At 44.4% G+C, this 16596-nt stretch overlaps 1 protein-coding gene across 1 annotated transcript in view; it reads right to left on the reverse strand.

Annotated features, from left to right (window-relative positions):
• Nucleotides 1-6190: 6190 nt before the first annotated feature.
• The window catches only part of EP300 (E1A binding protein p300), a 60062-nt gene continuing 49656 nt past the window's right edge, over nucleotides 6191-16596 (reverse strand). Inside the window, 6 exon segments of the mRNA XM_036400432.2 lie at nucleotides 6191-9582; nucleotides 10931-11212; nucleotides 11659-11820; nucleotides 13828-13989; nucleotides 14630-14795; nucleotides 16411-16524. Of these exon segments, the coding sequence (XP_036256325.1) occupies nucleotides 7363-9582; nucleotides 10931-11212; nucleotides 11659-11820; nucleotides 13828-13989; nucleotides 14630-14795; nucleotides 16411-16524 (3106 nt within the window). The 3' untranslated portion in view covers nucleotides 6191-7362.

Below are 16596 nucleotides of genomic sequence, written 5' to 3' on the forward strand. Positions count from 1 at the left end.
CCATAGCATCAGGGATCCTCCACATTCAGGTTTTCCAAACAGTCCTCCAGCAATGTTAAAAATATAAAATTGCTTTAAAATAATATAGTTAATAATGAAATAAATCATAATGACTGTTATTCCCTAGTAAATACTGCTGGACATTGCACGGCATGGCAGACAGCAAAGCTGTTTCCAGAAAAGCCACAATCCAAAATTAAAGGCTCCTTAAGTCTTTCTACTGCAATAATCTTTCATGGAACACGTTGTGAGCTCTAACTGGTGTGCATCCCCTCCTTGCTCCCTTCCCAGGGTGGAACAAGCAGCACTGCTCCCTTAGGTCACACACAGGCTGGCTCAAGGCTTCTTGAAGGCTTCAGTAGAAACGAGTCCTGTGCTGACACAGAACAAGCTTAAAAGGCAGGCCCCACACCACAGCTGTTCATTTTTCATTGCAGTTCTAAATAAGCCTTATCAATAAATAATAGTATTTAAATGTAGTATTTAAATGAATCAATTTTAATGTGAATCAAGTTCAGCTTGATTGAGGAATACTTATATTCTTTTCAATAATAAAAACTCTGTTATGTAACAATAATCATAATAGTTCTGTAAAGCCAAATCCTTTCTTTAGGGAGAGAACAGCAATGACAATCTCAGGTAACTAAAACCCAACACTTAAAATTAGACTTCACTTTTCCCATCTCCTTCCCTAGTGCTGTTCTGGGCTTGGTCTGTGTTTTAACATAATCTGCAATAAAAATTTTAGCAAGATCAGTATCAAAGGGCTGCTCTCAGGTGCAATGACAGAAGAAGCCCTGGCTGCAGTGGGAGGATTATTGCTGTAGGACAGGGGCCAGGCTGCTTCCTCAGGCACTCAGCTCCAAGGTGTGCAGCTCTTGTACTTCAGCATCTGCTCTGTCCCTCAGTACCACAACTTCTTGAGGAGCCTTGTCTCACTGGCTCTTTGTGCTTGTACTGGGACTGTCCTCTCCCCCATGCTCTGGGATGCAGAGCTCATGTTCCATGTCCCCAAGCTTCATAAATTCATCTGCTGCTTCTCCAGAGCCTCCTTTTTCAGTTTTCTACTCTTATTTCAAAGAGCTCCTGAGAATCCTGGTGCTACAGGGGCCTTTTTTCACTTCCAGCACTAAGTGGCAGCCATTTGGTTACAGGCCTTCCAAATTCTTGTGTGCAGTGGGAAGTGGCACGTGGCTTTCATAAGGCTCCTCCTAACTGTGAAAAACCAAAAGACTTTGAAGGGTTTAATTTTTGTCATGAGCACTGGGAAGGGAACCATTTTGAAGAAAAAGTATTTATAGACATGTAAGCCTTGGCTATACATTCATGGTACTGTCTTTGAAAAAGGAAAATAGGGGAGATGAGCTTGGAAAACCAACAAGGAAACAGATGGAATAATAGAAGAAAACATACTCTGCTTAACCTTTGGCAGAATAATTTTACCAAGGTAACTATGAAATGAAGAGAGGTGTGTCCTGCACTATGTAAGAACAGGCAACAGCCTACTTGCAGGTGGGAGATTTGAGCAGTTGCTGTTTTCGAGATCTCTTTCGTGGGCTGAGGAGCTTGCAGAAAACCTTTGTCAGATCATCCTTAATGCTACACTAAAGTTCTTTCCACATTTACAGCCACTTGTCACTGTCACAGTAATTGAACAGTTTGTATAGTGAACAGATAATCTAACCCCAGACCCCACAGCTGACCCAGTTAAGGGCACAAATACTAAGTTAGCCTGTCCTTCCTTGCTATTTTACTACCACATTAAATCTGTCAATATATGTCAACACAACTCTACATACAATACAAATACAAATGAAACAGTAAATAATTTTTGTACAAATTTAAAAAACTCAAACAAACAAACAAGCAAACAAAAACCCCCAAACCAAAACAAAACCCCAAAAAGCAGCTACAGCCAGTTCCAAGGCTATCCTGACAAGGAAAGGGAAGAGTTAACTGCCTAGGAGATAAATCTCAGTTTGAAGTGCTTATCCCATCCCAGACCCCCAGGAAATCTGGCTTTTGAGAGCTGAGCTGTGCTGCCTCTCAATCCCTCTGCAAGCTTTTCAAGGAAGACATGGGGCACCACCATGTCCTGCCAGGTCACCTTCCCCAGCAGAAAGGGCAGCCTGGAGCAGTAAGTCCAGCTAATGGCAGAAGATGTCACACCATCCACAAGGCCTGACACATAATATGCAGTTTACCAAGGTGGAAATCGCTTTACACATCCTTTCCCAAGTCACAGTTAAGGGCTCTCTCTCACTCTTTTTGGTGACACAGGAGAACTGGGCCCACCTGACAGAACAAAAGGCTTGAAATCCTTCAATACAAGCTCAAACTGAGATAACAGCAGGCAAACAGAAGAGCACTTGAGGTCTTCCCCCCTCCCCCCCCCCCCCCTTTTTTTTAATTTTTAAAAATTTAAAAATTTTTTTTAACTCATGAGTTTGGAGTTCTGACTTCTGGTGTCTGTAACTCAAGCTGTGTGGTTACAAGCCCTGGCAGCGTGGGTGGCAGTAGATCCAGGTCACACCTCAGGCTGCCCTGGCTTTCCATCAGCAGGCCTGGTGAGGTATCCACTGTATGGCTCCCAAAGTTTTGGTCACCACAACATTGTACTGGGAGCTCATTTCAGTGCCACACTGCTGTGGGACAGCAGAGACAATGAAAAGCAAAAGTGAAGAGGAAGCAGAATGAAAGACTCCTTGCTTTTCAGGGCAGCAGAAGCCCTGCACTTTCAGCCAAAGGATCAGGGTTGGCAAAGAGCTTTCTTCTGGTAATGACCTTTCAATTCCTGCTATTGCCCTGGGGACTGCAGGGACACGAGGAGAAGCAAAATACCCACTGCCAGTGCTTGTGATTGCATCCCACATAGCTCTGTGCTCCCAAGATATGCCAGAGCCTGCCACCAGCCAGCACACCTGGGGAAAACCACAGCCTGAGCTGGGCCAACTTCACCAGGAGCAAGGAAGGGCTTTAAAGATGACTGAGGGAGATGGTGCCAACAGTAATTTCTCCACCTCCCCAAATCTACCACACTCCTGACAACAGAGAGAGTAGACTGGAGGCCATGGCTGATTGCCCATCAGCTACTCACAGCAGCAGTCACAGGACAGGTTTCCCTTCCAAACACCCAATATCCCTTCCTGGGGAGTTGAAACCAAGACCCTGTTCTAAGGGAGTGTAACTGAAGCAACTTGAGCAAACCAAAATGCCAGAGCACAGTCAGGCAGGCAAATGCTGATGCACATGCAACGCCTGCAAGGCTGACAGAGCAGATCAGTAGCTCTCCAGCCATGAAGCAAGCACAGATGCTGCTGCAATCTCTGTGGATGGAATGTGTTGTGCTTTTACACTTTCAGGGACCAGGCTAGGCTGTGTCTCAGGCTGGGATCTATGGCACACAATCTGCTTTGACAAGCTGAGGGAAGAAATGGCTCCTTGGGCAAGCTGGCAGATACCCCAGCATTGTATTGTAGGAAGGCAGCTGCTGAGAGGGTTTGTAAAAATAAACATTCACCAGACAGAGCACCCTGTGGTTGGTCTTCAAATAAAAGCTCATTTTTAGGGTAGAAAGCATCACACACCTAGGCAGAACTGGTCATAGGAGCAGACTCTTCTGACTGCTGCTGTCTTTCACTACAGGATCTGTTCCAGTGTCCAGAGAGGATGGGCTGGAGTCCTTGAGTTTGGCTGAAACTGGAAGCAGCAAAAAGACCGTCTTGGAAACAGGAGGTGGAGTTTCTTGCAGAGAAATTGTGTATCATATACTGGAAAAATGACACAAAAGCTGGAATGGCTGTCACTGTCACATCATCTACCTCAGCCTTGTTATGGTGCTGCCACTGCCAGTAAGAGTCCACGAGCTCTGCTTTACGTGAGGCTCTGTCAGGCTTTGCCTGGGCTTGTCTCGGCCTGCCAGGAGCTGCTGTAGCTTGTTTTGCTGTTACAACAGCTGTCTAATGACCAGGTGACTGCACCAACATTGTCTTGGGTTTGTGCGATTATTTTGGGTGTTTGGGCTACCCAGTACAAGAGAGACATGGGCATAGTGAATCCAGCAAATGGGCAGCTCGGTGATGAGAAGACTAGAGCCTCTGTCAGATGGGGAGAGGCTGAGGGAGCTGAGATAGTGGAAGGTCAGACATTAGAAAGTTTACATCAGTGAACTACACATTATTTAAGTACAACCATTAGCATTGTTGTAACTGGACAATCAATATCTGACTGGATTGCTGAAACTTCGGGTGTGAATTATTTTTCCTGGTCCAAGAGTCTAATACATAGGAGTGAAACAACTCAGACACAACTGAATGGCAAGAGAGATAAAGATGACACCCTAATTTTGTTGTCACCATGAAATCCTCCCCCTACTTGAAACCTGGGCCAGAGCAGTGCCCTAGATGGTGGCTTCTGGTTCTCCAGTAGAACCAGGGAAAGCAGAAGTAGAGGGATGTCAGGAAAAGGAACCCTATGCAAATTTTAGACTATTGATCATCCACATCACCTCAAAAACTGATCTTGACTCAGAGTCACCACCTACAAAGAGGGACAGAGCAGCTGTGCTGTCACACAGAATTGCACCATGGCATCTTTCAAGCAAGTCTCTATGTTGGCATTTGAAGTTGGAAGATCCGTAGTGTGCTCTCCAAGGTCCCAGGACTTCCCCACTTCAGATGCTTTGATGCAGCTCAGGACAAATTCTAACCACGGTTTGTGTGCTAACTCAGTGGCACAAATTAAAGCTGTTTGCACTAAAAGCCTCTAAGTCAGAAGGCTGGGCACACTTTTCACTTCACTAGTCTGTATATGGTCAGAAGGAATTTTATTTATGCTCCATCCTGAGAAGTGTCCCAATGCTGAAAGCAAAACTAGGCTTTGCTTGGGGGCAGGGAAGGAAGATGAGAGCTTACTGTGCAGAGCACAAATCGACACAATCCGAGGCTGCTGTCCTGGCATTCAATACATGGGATTTTTTTGCTTTCTGCTCTCCTTTAGGTCAGGAGCAGTCCCTCCCAGTGCACCAGGGTAATTGTGGGCTTGGTGCAGAGCCGGTCTGCACCATGCCAGGGTGAGCAGTATGAGGTTTAGCCAAGGATGAATACCAAAGCCCAGGGCTGCTTTCCTTAAGCCTGCCACAAATTTTCCACCATCTTGCTGAAGGCTTGCCACCAACCCCTTTTTAAATACAAGATTCATTGTCCTAATTGTGTTTATATCCAAAACCCAAGCATTTTACTCCCACTTTTGAAGATCTCTAACACCCATTCACACTGTAATACACCATTGCTTTTATTTGGCACTTACCCCCTCCATCATCTTCCACCAGCAGTTTGCTGAGATCAGCTTGCTTGGGATCTGCAGATACACTGATGTTCCCAACACAGCTGGCATTACACAGCCGTGCTCTGGTCACATCCTTGGTCCCATCTGGGTGAGTTATTCCCTAGGCAGCCAGCACCGTGTGCACATGCACAGCATAAGTCTGGATTTTGGGAAGCCCTCAATGAACCAGCCACATCCAGCACAACCAGCTTGAGCACAGCACGCGACATGACCGGGTTAACTCCATGTGAGCACAGCTGTGGGCAGCACACGCCTGGGGTCACTGCCAGCACGCTCCATGGTGACAGCACCTCTGTTCTGGAATGCCTCTGCGTCCAGCAGGTCACCAGATGTGACACAGGGTGACTGGGCACCCACGCACCATCCTGGTACAGCACCTGCCTGCAGGACATCCACACAAGCTTACCTCATGCTCACACTTCAGTGCCAAAAGGCGCACAATATACTCCAAGTGAAATAGGATCTTTTAATATCACATATCCAAACAAATAGTTCTCATTTCAAAATGCAAAATAGGTCCTTTGAAGATCAGCTGCTCCCAGGCCATGTGAGAAGGGCGGGGCACAGCTGACTGGCACAACTGTTGAGGTCAGACCTCATTTCTTTGGTAAGATACATGCCGGGAACAACGCGAATGTAGAGTTGTACCAAAAGAGTCCATTTAGAAGACTAATTATTACTCCACACCCCTTATTAGAGATTTGCATTTTAAAACAGTCATATACATTAAATAGCTCTCCAACGTCTAGATAGCAAACATTTGAAGTAGCACATATTCCGCTACCCCCACCATTTTAAGAACAAGCAACACATGTGGGAGAGAAGGGAAACATTAAAAACAGGCTGTCTGTCTCACACAGTTTATTTAACAATAGGTAATAAGAAATCAATTTTAACAGTCTATACAGTGATCCAAAGTTCTTATTTATAAGTAACCAACTTTAATTGCATGATATACAACATTTGAGGGTTTTTTGCTTTCTATTTTCAAGTTTTACAGAAAATGGAAGAGGGTGGGAAAGGGGCATGGGAGAGAGAAAGCAAGCATAAAGAAGAAACCCCAGGGACTTTTTCTCAGGTTGAAATAATCCCGTTGGAATTGTTTCTTACCCTCTTTTTTATGTTTTTTTTCCTTTGTTAGATGTAAAAATAACAAAAAAAATTCTTTCAAGAAAACAGAAACCACAATATATATACTACATCCATTTGGCAGCTGCCCCTGTGTATTTCCAAAAATGTTGTCTTCTCTCTACATGTACAAATTACTTTAATACTTGAAGTTTTTTTAAGCTCAGACTCTTGTATAGAAAATTCTTGGAGGACAAAAGTAGACTTCAGGAGGGGACTGAGTTATTTAATATTTTTACATTTTTCAAAGAATTGACGTATTTCCAACCAAAGAGGAAAAGATTGGTATTTATTTTTATATATATATATTTATATATGTAACGTAGTTTTAAAGCAACATTAACCCCTTTTGTCCTCCGGTTTTAGGAAAGGTTCTCCTGTGTTTTTCTGTTGTTCTGTTTTTGTGGTGTTTTTTTTCGCAGTGACATCAAGAAAAACCAGAATAGGGAAAATGTTTACCATCTGCCTCAGTAAATAATAACTATCAATATTACATATTTTCATTAATTTAAAAAAAAAATAAAACCTATTGGAGGCATGAGCAGGGCATCCTTTGGTGAGCAACCAAAAGACCGCCTTACTCCCCCAACCTCCCCAACGCACACGAGGAAAAAAAAAAGCCAAGAAAAAGGACTGGTTATGATTCCAGCCATAACAAAAATATATTCTTTGTACTCTACTGTCCCTCAGGTTCGTTGTCGGTTTGTTTTTAAAACCACAAACTACTGCTGCAGAGTTCAGATGTGTTCCAGGGAAAAATGTCGTTTTAGCTAAGAAAGATTCAAAAAAATTTGTCTTCAGTACAAAAAGTCTTGCGAAAATAAGTTTTTTTTAATTTTCTTTGTTTTTTAATTTTTTTTTTTTTGCTCCCAAAATGCTACAACGTGTCTAGTGTATGTCTAGTGTACTCTGTGAAAGGTTTGAATTCAAGTCTGAGTTCTCGGAGCTGAGCCCCAGTTCCGTGGCGCTTGTACCATGGAGGCCTGCCATGCCGGCATTGCTAGCAAGCTGGGAAAGCATTGCACTCTGGTCCGGGCTGGCAAAGTGCCCTTGATCCATGGGGTTAGCCTGGGCAGCTACCAGTCCTGGATGTGGGGAGCTGGTCTGCGGGGAGACATGGTGTGGAGAAGGCTGAGGCTGCATCCGAGGGGATGGGCTGGAATGAGGGGGCTGGGACTGGGGCCGCGGTGAGGGTACAGGCTGTGGAGAACGCACTTGATTGGTGAGCGATGAAGGGAGCTGCTGGCCCTGGAGGTGCGGGGACTGGGCCTGATTGGGGAGCATGTGCTGTTGGGGGCTCATAGGATTGGGCTGAGCTGGGGATCCCATCTGCTGCTGAAGCAGCCTTTGCTGGAAAGCCTGTTGCAAACTGGCTCCTGTCTCTGCACTCATGGCCTGTGGAAGCTGGCTTATTTGTCCCATGTTTCCTTGCTGCATCTGCTGCATGTGATGCTGCATTCGCTGCTGCTGCTGCTGGGGATACCCGACGCCCTGGGGCTGCTGAAACTGGTTGTGGTTGGCCATCCCTGGCCCCAGCGCCGGTCCCGCTCCCTGCTGCTGCTGCTGGTGGCGCTGCTGCTCCATCATCTGGTGCCGTCTCATCAGGAGATCTCGGAACTGGGGAGCCATCCCCGAGTGATTCATATTCATCTGCTGTGCCTGAGGATTCATCCCAGCCATGGCCTGCTGCGGCTGCTGCTGCGGCTGCTGCTGGGGCATGCTGGGTCTCTGCACTCCTGCTTGCATGGGGTTCATGTTCTGCATGGCCGGGTTGGGGTGCACCCCTCCTTGCTGCCCTTGCATGGCCTGCTGCGGCTGGAGCCCCGGCTGCCCCTGCGGGAGGCCAGGCTGCCCCGCCATGCCCTGCGGGTTCTGCGAGCCCGCGTACTTGGCCGCCCGCTGCTTGATGAAAGCGGCCAGCAGCTGAGGGTTGGAGTGAAGGATGTTAAGCACCTGCTGCTGCTGCATGGGTGAGCTGGGAGACCTGAGAGTCCGCAGTAGGTTTTGTAAGGCCGCCTGGGGCAGAGGTTGTTTGGGCTGAGCGGCGCCAGGTACCTGACCCATCCCTGGCTGAGGGGCCATATTCATCGGCTGACCCGGCTGAGCTACTGACATCATGGATGGCCTCTGCATTCCTGGCTGCAGCTGAGCTTGGGGTAAGGCCCCCTGGACCCACGGCGGCTGCTGCTGAATTCCTGCTGGCCCCATTCCTTGATCTATATGGCCACCGGGACCTCTGCCTATCTGTGGAGGGTTCATTCCCATCGGTGGCATCTGGGGCATCTGGTGCTGAATCGGCCTTTGGAAGATCTGAACCTGTGCCATCTGGCGCTGGGTCTCTGCTGCCCGCTGGATCTGCATGGCCATTTCCACCGCTGCCGGAGGAGGACCCTGAACTGGCGGCTGTGGCGGCTGAGGTGGAGTCGGAGGCGTCACCTGGCCGCCTGCCTTGCCCTGGGACACGGCGCCGGGGGGCTGAGTTCTTGGCATGGTGTAGGGCGGCATGCTGTTGGGAGGCGCGGGCTGAGGCTGTGACACAGGCTGGGGCGGAGGCTGGGGCTGCGGGGTTTGCGGCGTCGGGGGCTGCTGGCCCGTCGGAGTCGTCGGCGTGGCCGGCGTGGGCGAGGGCAGTCCTTGCTGCTGGCCCGCCACGCCCGTGCGCTGCATGCTCGCCATCCTCCTTCGGAGCATCTGCGCCTGCTGCAGGCGGTGCTGGAGCTGCTGCTGACGGAGCTTGTGTTTGATGTTGAGGCAGAAGGGCACGGGGCACTTGTTCTCCTGGCAGTGCTTTGCGTGGTAGCAGCAGAGAGCAATGAGTTGCTTGCAGATGGGGCACCCTCCGTTGGTCTTGCGCTTGCAGCCTTTGGTGTGTTGGACGACCCGTTTCATCTTCTGACAGGACGGCAGCGAGCAGTTGGCATTGCGGCACTGGCAGGCGTGCACCAGAGACTGGATGCAGCGCTGGATGCTCAGGCGGCGCGAGTCGCCGGGGCTCTGCGTCGTGGCTGTCTGCTGGTTGTTGCTCTCATCGTCCAGACCGAGGCCTAATTTTTCCATCTTGTGGTCATGGTTTTTAGTGTTATAGCAGGTGATGCACAGGTCATAATCCTGAAAAGACAACAAAGGATGAGTTATCAGTGTTCCTGAAACTCCATACGATAAACGAGTAAATGATGTCCTGCCACCTCAACAATTACTCCCAAGTCTGTTCCAGGCAAATTGTTGCTCTAGGGAAAAATTCAATCTTTCATGCCATGTTGAGGTACTAGAGAAGGAATAAATCCAAATTATAGCCAGGGAAAGTGTGTGGGTGTAAGGGTGTCTGAAATCTACACAAATATATAAAACTTGAAAAACAAGTTGGCTCTGAGCTAGTAAGTCACACTTTATTCAGAAAAATCCCAACAGGAAAGAAGAAGAAATAGGCAGGGACAAATAGCTGCTCATCTGCTCCTACTTCAAAAGAAGAGAGCAAGAGTGGCAGAAGAGGTACCACCTTTCAAAAGAGAATGAAAGCTGCATTTTCAGTTTGCAGATGCGAGTAAAAAACCAGAAAACTGAAAGAACAGAACACATTCTGTGAAAGCACATGAGTTTGGGGTTCAATAATTGTTCTTTAAGAAAAAGACCTAAATTCTTAGGATTGACTAAACCATAGGAAATTTAGGATTTACTTTCTGGTATATACCAAGAAGGTAAAAGCCATGTGTGTGCCTGAATACATATATATATATATATATATATATATATATATATATATATATATATATATTTGTAACTAGAGGAAATGGAAGTATCAAATTGTAATTAGGATCAAATCTGAGTCAGTCATTCACTTCCAGCAGGCTAGAAAACTAAGTTAGAAGCCAGATACAATGATAATCCAGCTTCCTATGGTCATTGAAGCAAACCCCTGGACTCGATCTTCAAACACGCTGGTTTTGCAAACATTTCTGAAGACACAAATGCTGTTTGCAGCATTCTACAGAGACACAACAGAGTAGTGAAGGAATCACAGGGGTATTTGGGATCTGACTTGCAGCACAGCAAAACCTCTGTGCCAGCAAATCAACGGAGAGCCCTCTACAGAAATACTGCTGCCCCACACTTCTACTCTGGAAGGAAAATGTATGCATTGCTCTTCAGAAAAACCAGCTGATCCTACCATTCCAGCTCAAGCCATGGCTACAGTTCCCAATTTCTTAGGCAGCAGCACCTTAAATAAGCTACAGAAAACACAACGCTATTTCAGCTCTCCACAAGGCAGAAATCACACCAAGCAGCACATTAGCAGAACCACTTGTTAAGGAAAATGTTTTCCCTCCTTTCTGAACTGCCAGCAGATGAGCTGCACAGATATTTTTCCATCAGTTAATAATGAGAAATCAGTTCAGGTAAAGATCACTCTGGGCACAAAGAGTGGGGGCAGAAGCAGGGAAAACTTCAGCAAACATACCTCACAGACAGTGCAATGCCATCTGGTCTCCACATGATGCTTGCACTCATTGCAGGTGTAAACAAAGCGGTCTTGGCTCTGGGTGTGCAGTTCCACCAGCATGCACATGGTTGACCACTGAGCCCTCCGTAGTGAGGAGAACTCCAGGTGCTTGTCTCTAGCAAGGGTCAGGAAAGCATCGCGCCCATCCATCAGGTCACATGGAATGAGCGGGTCAGGCTCAATGATGGGGGGCAGGGAGTTGGCTGCAGGGCCAGCAATGAGGCGGATGACAAAGAAGACCTGAAAAAGAAAAAGATTTAATATGCTAGCACTTATTAAGATGTTTTGGTCACCAAACCTCATTACAGAGTGTACAGTTCCAGGATCAGCCAACATTTGAATGACCTGCTGCCAGGTGGGGTGCTCGTGAGGCCTGGGAAATCTCAGACCTCTGGGTGCCCTGCAGATTCACTTTCCTCTGAAGAAACAGGAAAGGAGCACTGGACTGAACAATAAGAGTGGCAATCTAGACTGTTAGGAAGTTCTGCACGAGCGCAGCTGCATTTATTCCCACTGCCCTTGCAGCAAAGAGCACCCAGACCTACTGGTACTGGTCTGTCTGGGTGAGCCACTCATTCTCCAGCCACACCTGTGTAATTTACACGGCAAGACTCTGTTTGAAGTATCAAAGCTTTGTACACCTCTTTACTGAAGTAAAAAGTATTCCTCATTCAATCAACTCTTACCTCCTTGTGCTTCTCCATAGTGGCATACAGCTTTTGGGAGAGGTCATTGGACACATTGGGCATGCCAGGCTTCTTCTTATTGCCACGACTCAAGCTGCTCTTGTTTTTACTTGTCTTCTTATTGTTCTTCTTTTTGGCATTTTTGCTGTCTCCCTTGCTCACCTAGCAATTTTAAAGACATTTTATGTCAGGTATCTAAGCAACACCATGTCACAATTTTATTATTTTTATATATTCTATAACTGCAGGACAAACCACATTTCACAATCATTTACTCTGAAGAGACATACTAGCGTTCCCAGAAACATTAAATTAACTCCATTAGAATTACTCCAAAAGATATCAAGATCAGCAATACATACCCCAAAAATATTAAAAGCATAGATGCTAAGGACATACAAGCAAAGCAATATATAATGAAGCTTGTTTGTCCATTACAGCTACACACTCTTGGACAATCACCAAGGGGTTCAGCAGATGAATTCTCAATGCAATTCAAAAGTAAAAATAACTGCGAAGTACAACTGATATTGCACTAAACAAAGCTAAGGAAGACTTAAACCACTTAGATTTAGTTTGCTACAGCTCTGACAGATTTACTTTTAACAGACTGCATTAAACTGATTTTGTATGAAGCTGTTGTTCTGAGTCCAAAATGCATTAGTAGTGCAACTTCTGGCATGCACCTGTCATACCCTGCAACACTCAAACAAAACAGGTCAGCTTAATTTCAACTATATTCTGTTAGCAATGAACAGTTTTTGAGAATGCACAAAGCTCGTTGGGATGCTTAGAGAGCCCCTCAAAACCCCACAGCATAAGATGATCGAGGATCAAAGTAATTGTTAGCCAAACAAGCATTTCTCCTAAGCTTAAAATAACTTTGTCAGAATGGAAATTGCCAGTGAACATGGATGACTATCACATCATTTGACAGTACAGTTTATTATTGCCCCTTCTTCAGGTATGAAACATAGGATCAATAGACAGTTACAAATATTTGTAGTAATAATAATAATAATAATAAAGTTAAATAGTAATGCACTGCAAGTTGGCCCTATGTCAGGATTTTGGGGCCAAACTGCTGCGAAGTCTCAACTAAATATTGACCAACCTCACACAGAGAGCTAAATGATCCTTCACAAGTGGTTTCTGGGTATATTAGAGAGATGAGGACTCGAAGCTATACCTTGTGGAAAGCAAACAATACCTTCTTAAGAAAGATGTTACTTAATGCAAATTTGATATCATGTTGCCTAACTTCCTGCACTTTGATTAATCAAAGTCCTTGAAAGAAGGTATTCCAAAGAGCAACACAGCAGAATCACGATTTTTAACTGTAACATTAAACCTAATTTTTTTTGATCCAAAGATCTTCCAGAAAAAAAATTCTAATCCCCCCCCAAAATCTAGTCTCAGATAAGGTGATGAAGCAGCAGTGTTTAAAGAGTTAACTAACAGAAGTTCAGAGCATCCAAGGATAGGCAGATGCATAAATTCTGCATCTGTTCACTTTCAAACTTATTGTTGAATTAAGAGGCATCTCTTATTTTTGAGAGTTTTTTTGTTGAACTTGATAACACTGTTGTGCATTCTCAAAAAAAACTGCACAAGACCCCAGCAAGAAATTCTTCTAGTTTAAGTAGCCCAACAACAGTTCAGCAGTAATTTGTGCTTCAGATCCTCAATGCCTTAAAGCTAATAAACAAAACTATTGAGAGTCAAGTACTAACTCACAGCATTCCATTACTTTGTCAGAACATTCTGCCAAGATTGGTCTTATATCATCTAAGTTAGGAAGAAAAGAGTGAGCCACTATTTAAAAGCGAATGCTTAAGGAAAAAACTTCCACATCAGACTGAGGTGGCAACATGATCATTGATAACAACTGGATTTCAGCAACAAAATTTTCAACTAGCAGCTGTTTCAACAAAATTGCCTTTGGTAATTAGACAGTTTATAGCCCTATGAACACTCACTGTTCATCCAGATGTACCTTAGTGGTATTTTACCAGCTCTAGTTTATAAACTATGAAACTGAAATTTATTTTAGAGTGAAAAGTGAAAACCCCAGTTAAGTGAAGTGCCTTGCACCCATCCTTTTTTATAATTAGCCTTATCTAATCAGAACTTGTTACATTAGATTATGAAAAGCAGAAGCATCCTTACATCTGTGCTTTCATTACTAGTGTTTTCTCTCTTCCGTTCTTCTTCCTCTTGCTCTAGTTCCTTAATGCTCTCCTCCAGAACATTAGGCCAGAAGTCCCCTTCAAAGTAAGGGAGCTCCTTTGCACTGGTTAGACGGTCTTCTGTTGCCTGCTTAAATATATCCTAAAAGAGAGCAAGCCCACTTTTGGTTATCACTATTACAAGTCACGTAAGGAAAGGCAACGTTCTCAATGAGTGACAAGAAAAGGCATCAGCAGTCTAAACAAATGAAAGCTTAATATTAGAATTCATTTTATGAGAACACATTCTAAGTCCAAATTTAACATTGTATCTGTTACAGTTTGTCAAATACATTTCAAATATTCCCACTCAGAAGAAAGAAATTGCTATGTGCTAGACTTCAATATGCATTCTTACCAACTAGGACAATGTTATCACCATAATCTCATTCATTGAAATCCCTGTAATTCCAAAGATTTTATATACTTCTAACTGCATCAGCAACCTAACCCTGCAACTTGATCTAACACAAGAAGATTTAAGACTCCATATATGTTTTTTTGCTCTTTTACAGTATTCCTCAAGAATTTAGCTTATTCTGAGGAACCATTTCAAATCTTTTGCTAGAACGATTTCAGAAGCTACATGTTTTGAAGAGAGTATGTTTTAACTCTAAACTTCTGGTGGTCAATTCACTTAAAACTAATGCAGTAAACACCAAGAATCAGGCACAATGCATAAGGCAAGGAAGAAATGAAGACAAGATTGACCAATCTCCCCCAAGCACACACTTCACACACACCTTGTAATCGTGGACGATCCGCTCCGACACAGACTTGTCCAGCATCTTTTTGTACCACTCTTGCAGTCGCTTGGGTTTGGGTATCTTTTGGTCAGGAGGATGGCAGTGGAAGATGTAATCATCTCCTTCACTGGGCGGGCACGCCCAGATGTGTCCAGTAGTATACCTGCCGTGGTGACACAAACCGGGACATGTGGGCGCTGACAATGATCCCGCGCGCTCTCCTCTCCCGACACCAGGTGGCGCCGCCACCGAGGCTGGCAGCTGTTCTGGACCTAACATTTCCATCTTTTCACTCATTTCCTAAAATCCAGCGCTATACACGGAGCACTTACATGTAAAGGGCGCACATTATACAGCCTACATAAAAAACAAAGCCTGACACAATCCTGCAACTACTATCTCCCGATTAACTAATGGGAGAAAGATTGAGTCTAGGTATTTCACTAGTGAAATCTTGAGACAGAGCAGCAACATTTTATCTAGCAACATTTTAAAAACAGATTTACCTAAAGACAGAATTCACTTTTCTATTGTAAATATTCTGGTTTTGAGAATCAGTTTGAAAAATTTCTAGAATTATATCTGGGAATAAACAGGCACTGCCAACCTGTGGTATTGGGTGCACAATCTAGAGTACTATTAAGATAGATGACAGCAAATTAGTAGCAGCTGCAGCAAATACAACACCTAAGATCACTTCTTTATCCTCAGTTCTCTGTAAGTTTTTGAAGACAACTCTAATAGGAGGAATAATCAGTTACAGAAAAATAACCATCATTGCCCTGTTGAGAAACAGCTCTGCAGAACCCTCCCCAAGCCCTGGGAGCTGCAGCCAGTTGTCATTCCTTCTGCCCTAGAATGGAGAGATGATACCGCTAGACCAAGATTGTTCTCCCAAAATGAGAACCTGATGTTACCCATTAGTACAGAAAATAGCATTAAGTAAAACAGAGGCTTGAGCTCTATGCAGCAAACGTACAGACTCACAGATTATAAAATAGACAATTAAAAAAGCAGAAAGAAGCCTAATGTATGCTTTTGATGTAGTAAAAACCACACCACTACAGTGAGGTACTGAAGATAGTACTGCTTACCTCCACTTCAACTCCCCCAACTTCTCATCAACTGCTTTAAACATTGCCCCTTAACAATTTCTCCACAAATAACTCCACCAGCCTACACTAGGTACCTTGACAATAGTGGTGGTTACTTCACTGGCCTTTCTACTTCAGTTATCATGGTAGTTTAATTTCCACTTTTCTTATTACTGCAGTTGTTCTGTGTTCTTTTGTGCTGTCCAAGTATATTTTCCTCTTTCTTTCCTAACTCTTCCATTTCTCACATTTCCAACTACTCAAGATTTCTTAGTGGCCATCTACAACTGTTACAGAGTTAACCAGTACAGACTAAACCCACAACAATTCTCCTTATATACATGGGTAAGGACTTACTTGCTAGCCCAAAGGAATGACCTAATTAAAGGCATTACACAATGACAACAACATTTTATGGACTGGAGAAGGGGCTCACTGTTTCTACTCAGACTTAAGAAAGTTTCACATAAATTTGGAAACATCAAAATAGCTGAAGCAGAGGCCTCCCCTGAAAAGCCTGCAATCTCCTCTTCTCCTTTTCAACTGTACACAGTTGTCAAGTTATTCTATTACAGGTTGATACTTGGGCACCATATTCTTTACTATAGGATGTAGTAATTTAATTTGTAGCAAGAACTACTCAGCACAAATGCTGTACAGAGGAAAATGTTATAAGATACTTACCCTAGTTTCTTAACATATTCTAGATATCCAATCAGTATTTCATGATAGACAGCAGTCCTCAAGCATTTAGGGCGGAAGAAATGAACACTGTCAAGGTAGGATATATACACTCGCCTAAAAAATAAACCAACAAAAAAAAACCATGAGAAAGAGGAGAGATTTTGAAGTAATTCTACAAGTTTATTA

This window comes from Molothrus ater, chromosome 5, assembly GCF_012460135.2.
Source record: "Molothrus ater isolate BHLD 08-10-18 breed brown headed cowbird chromosome 5, BPBGC_Mater_1.1, whole genome shotgun sequence".
Taxonomy (NCBI): domain Eukaryota; kingdom Metazoa; phylum Chordata; class Aves; order Passeriformes; family Icteridae; genus Molothrus; species Molothrus ater.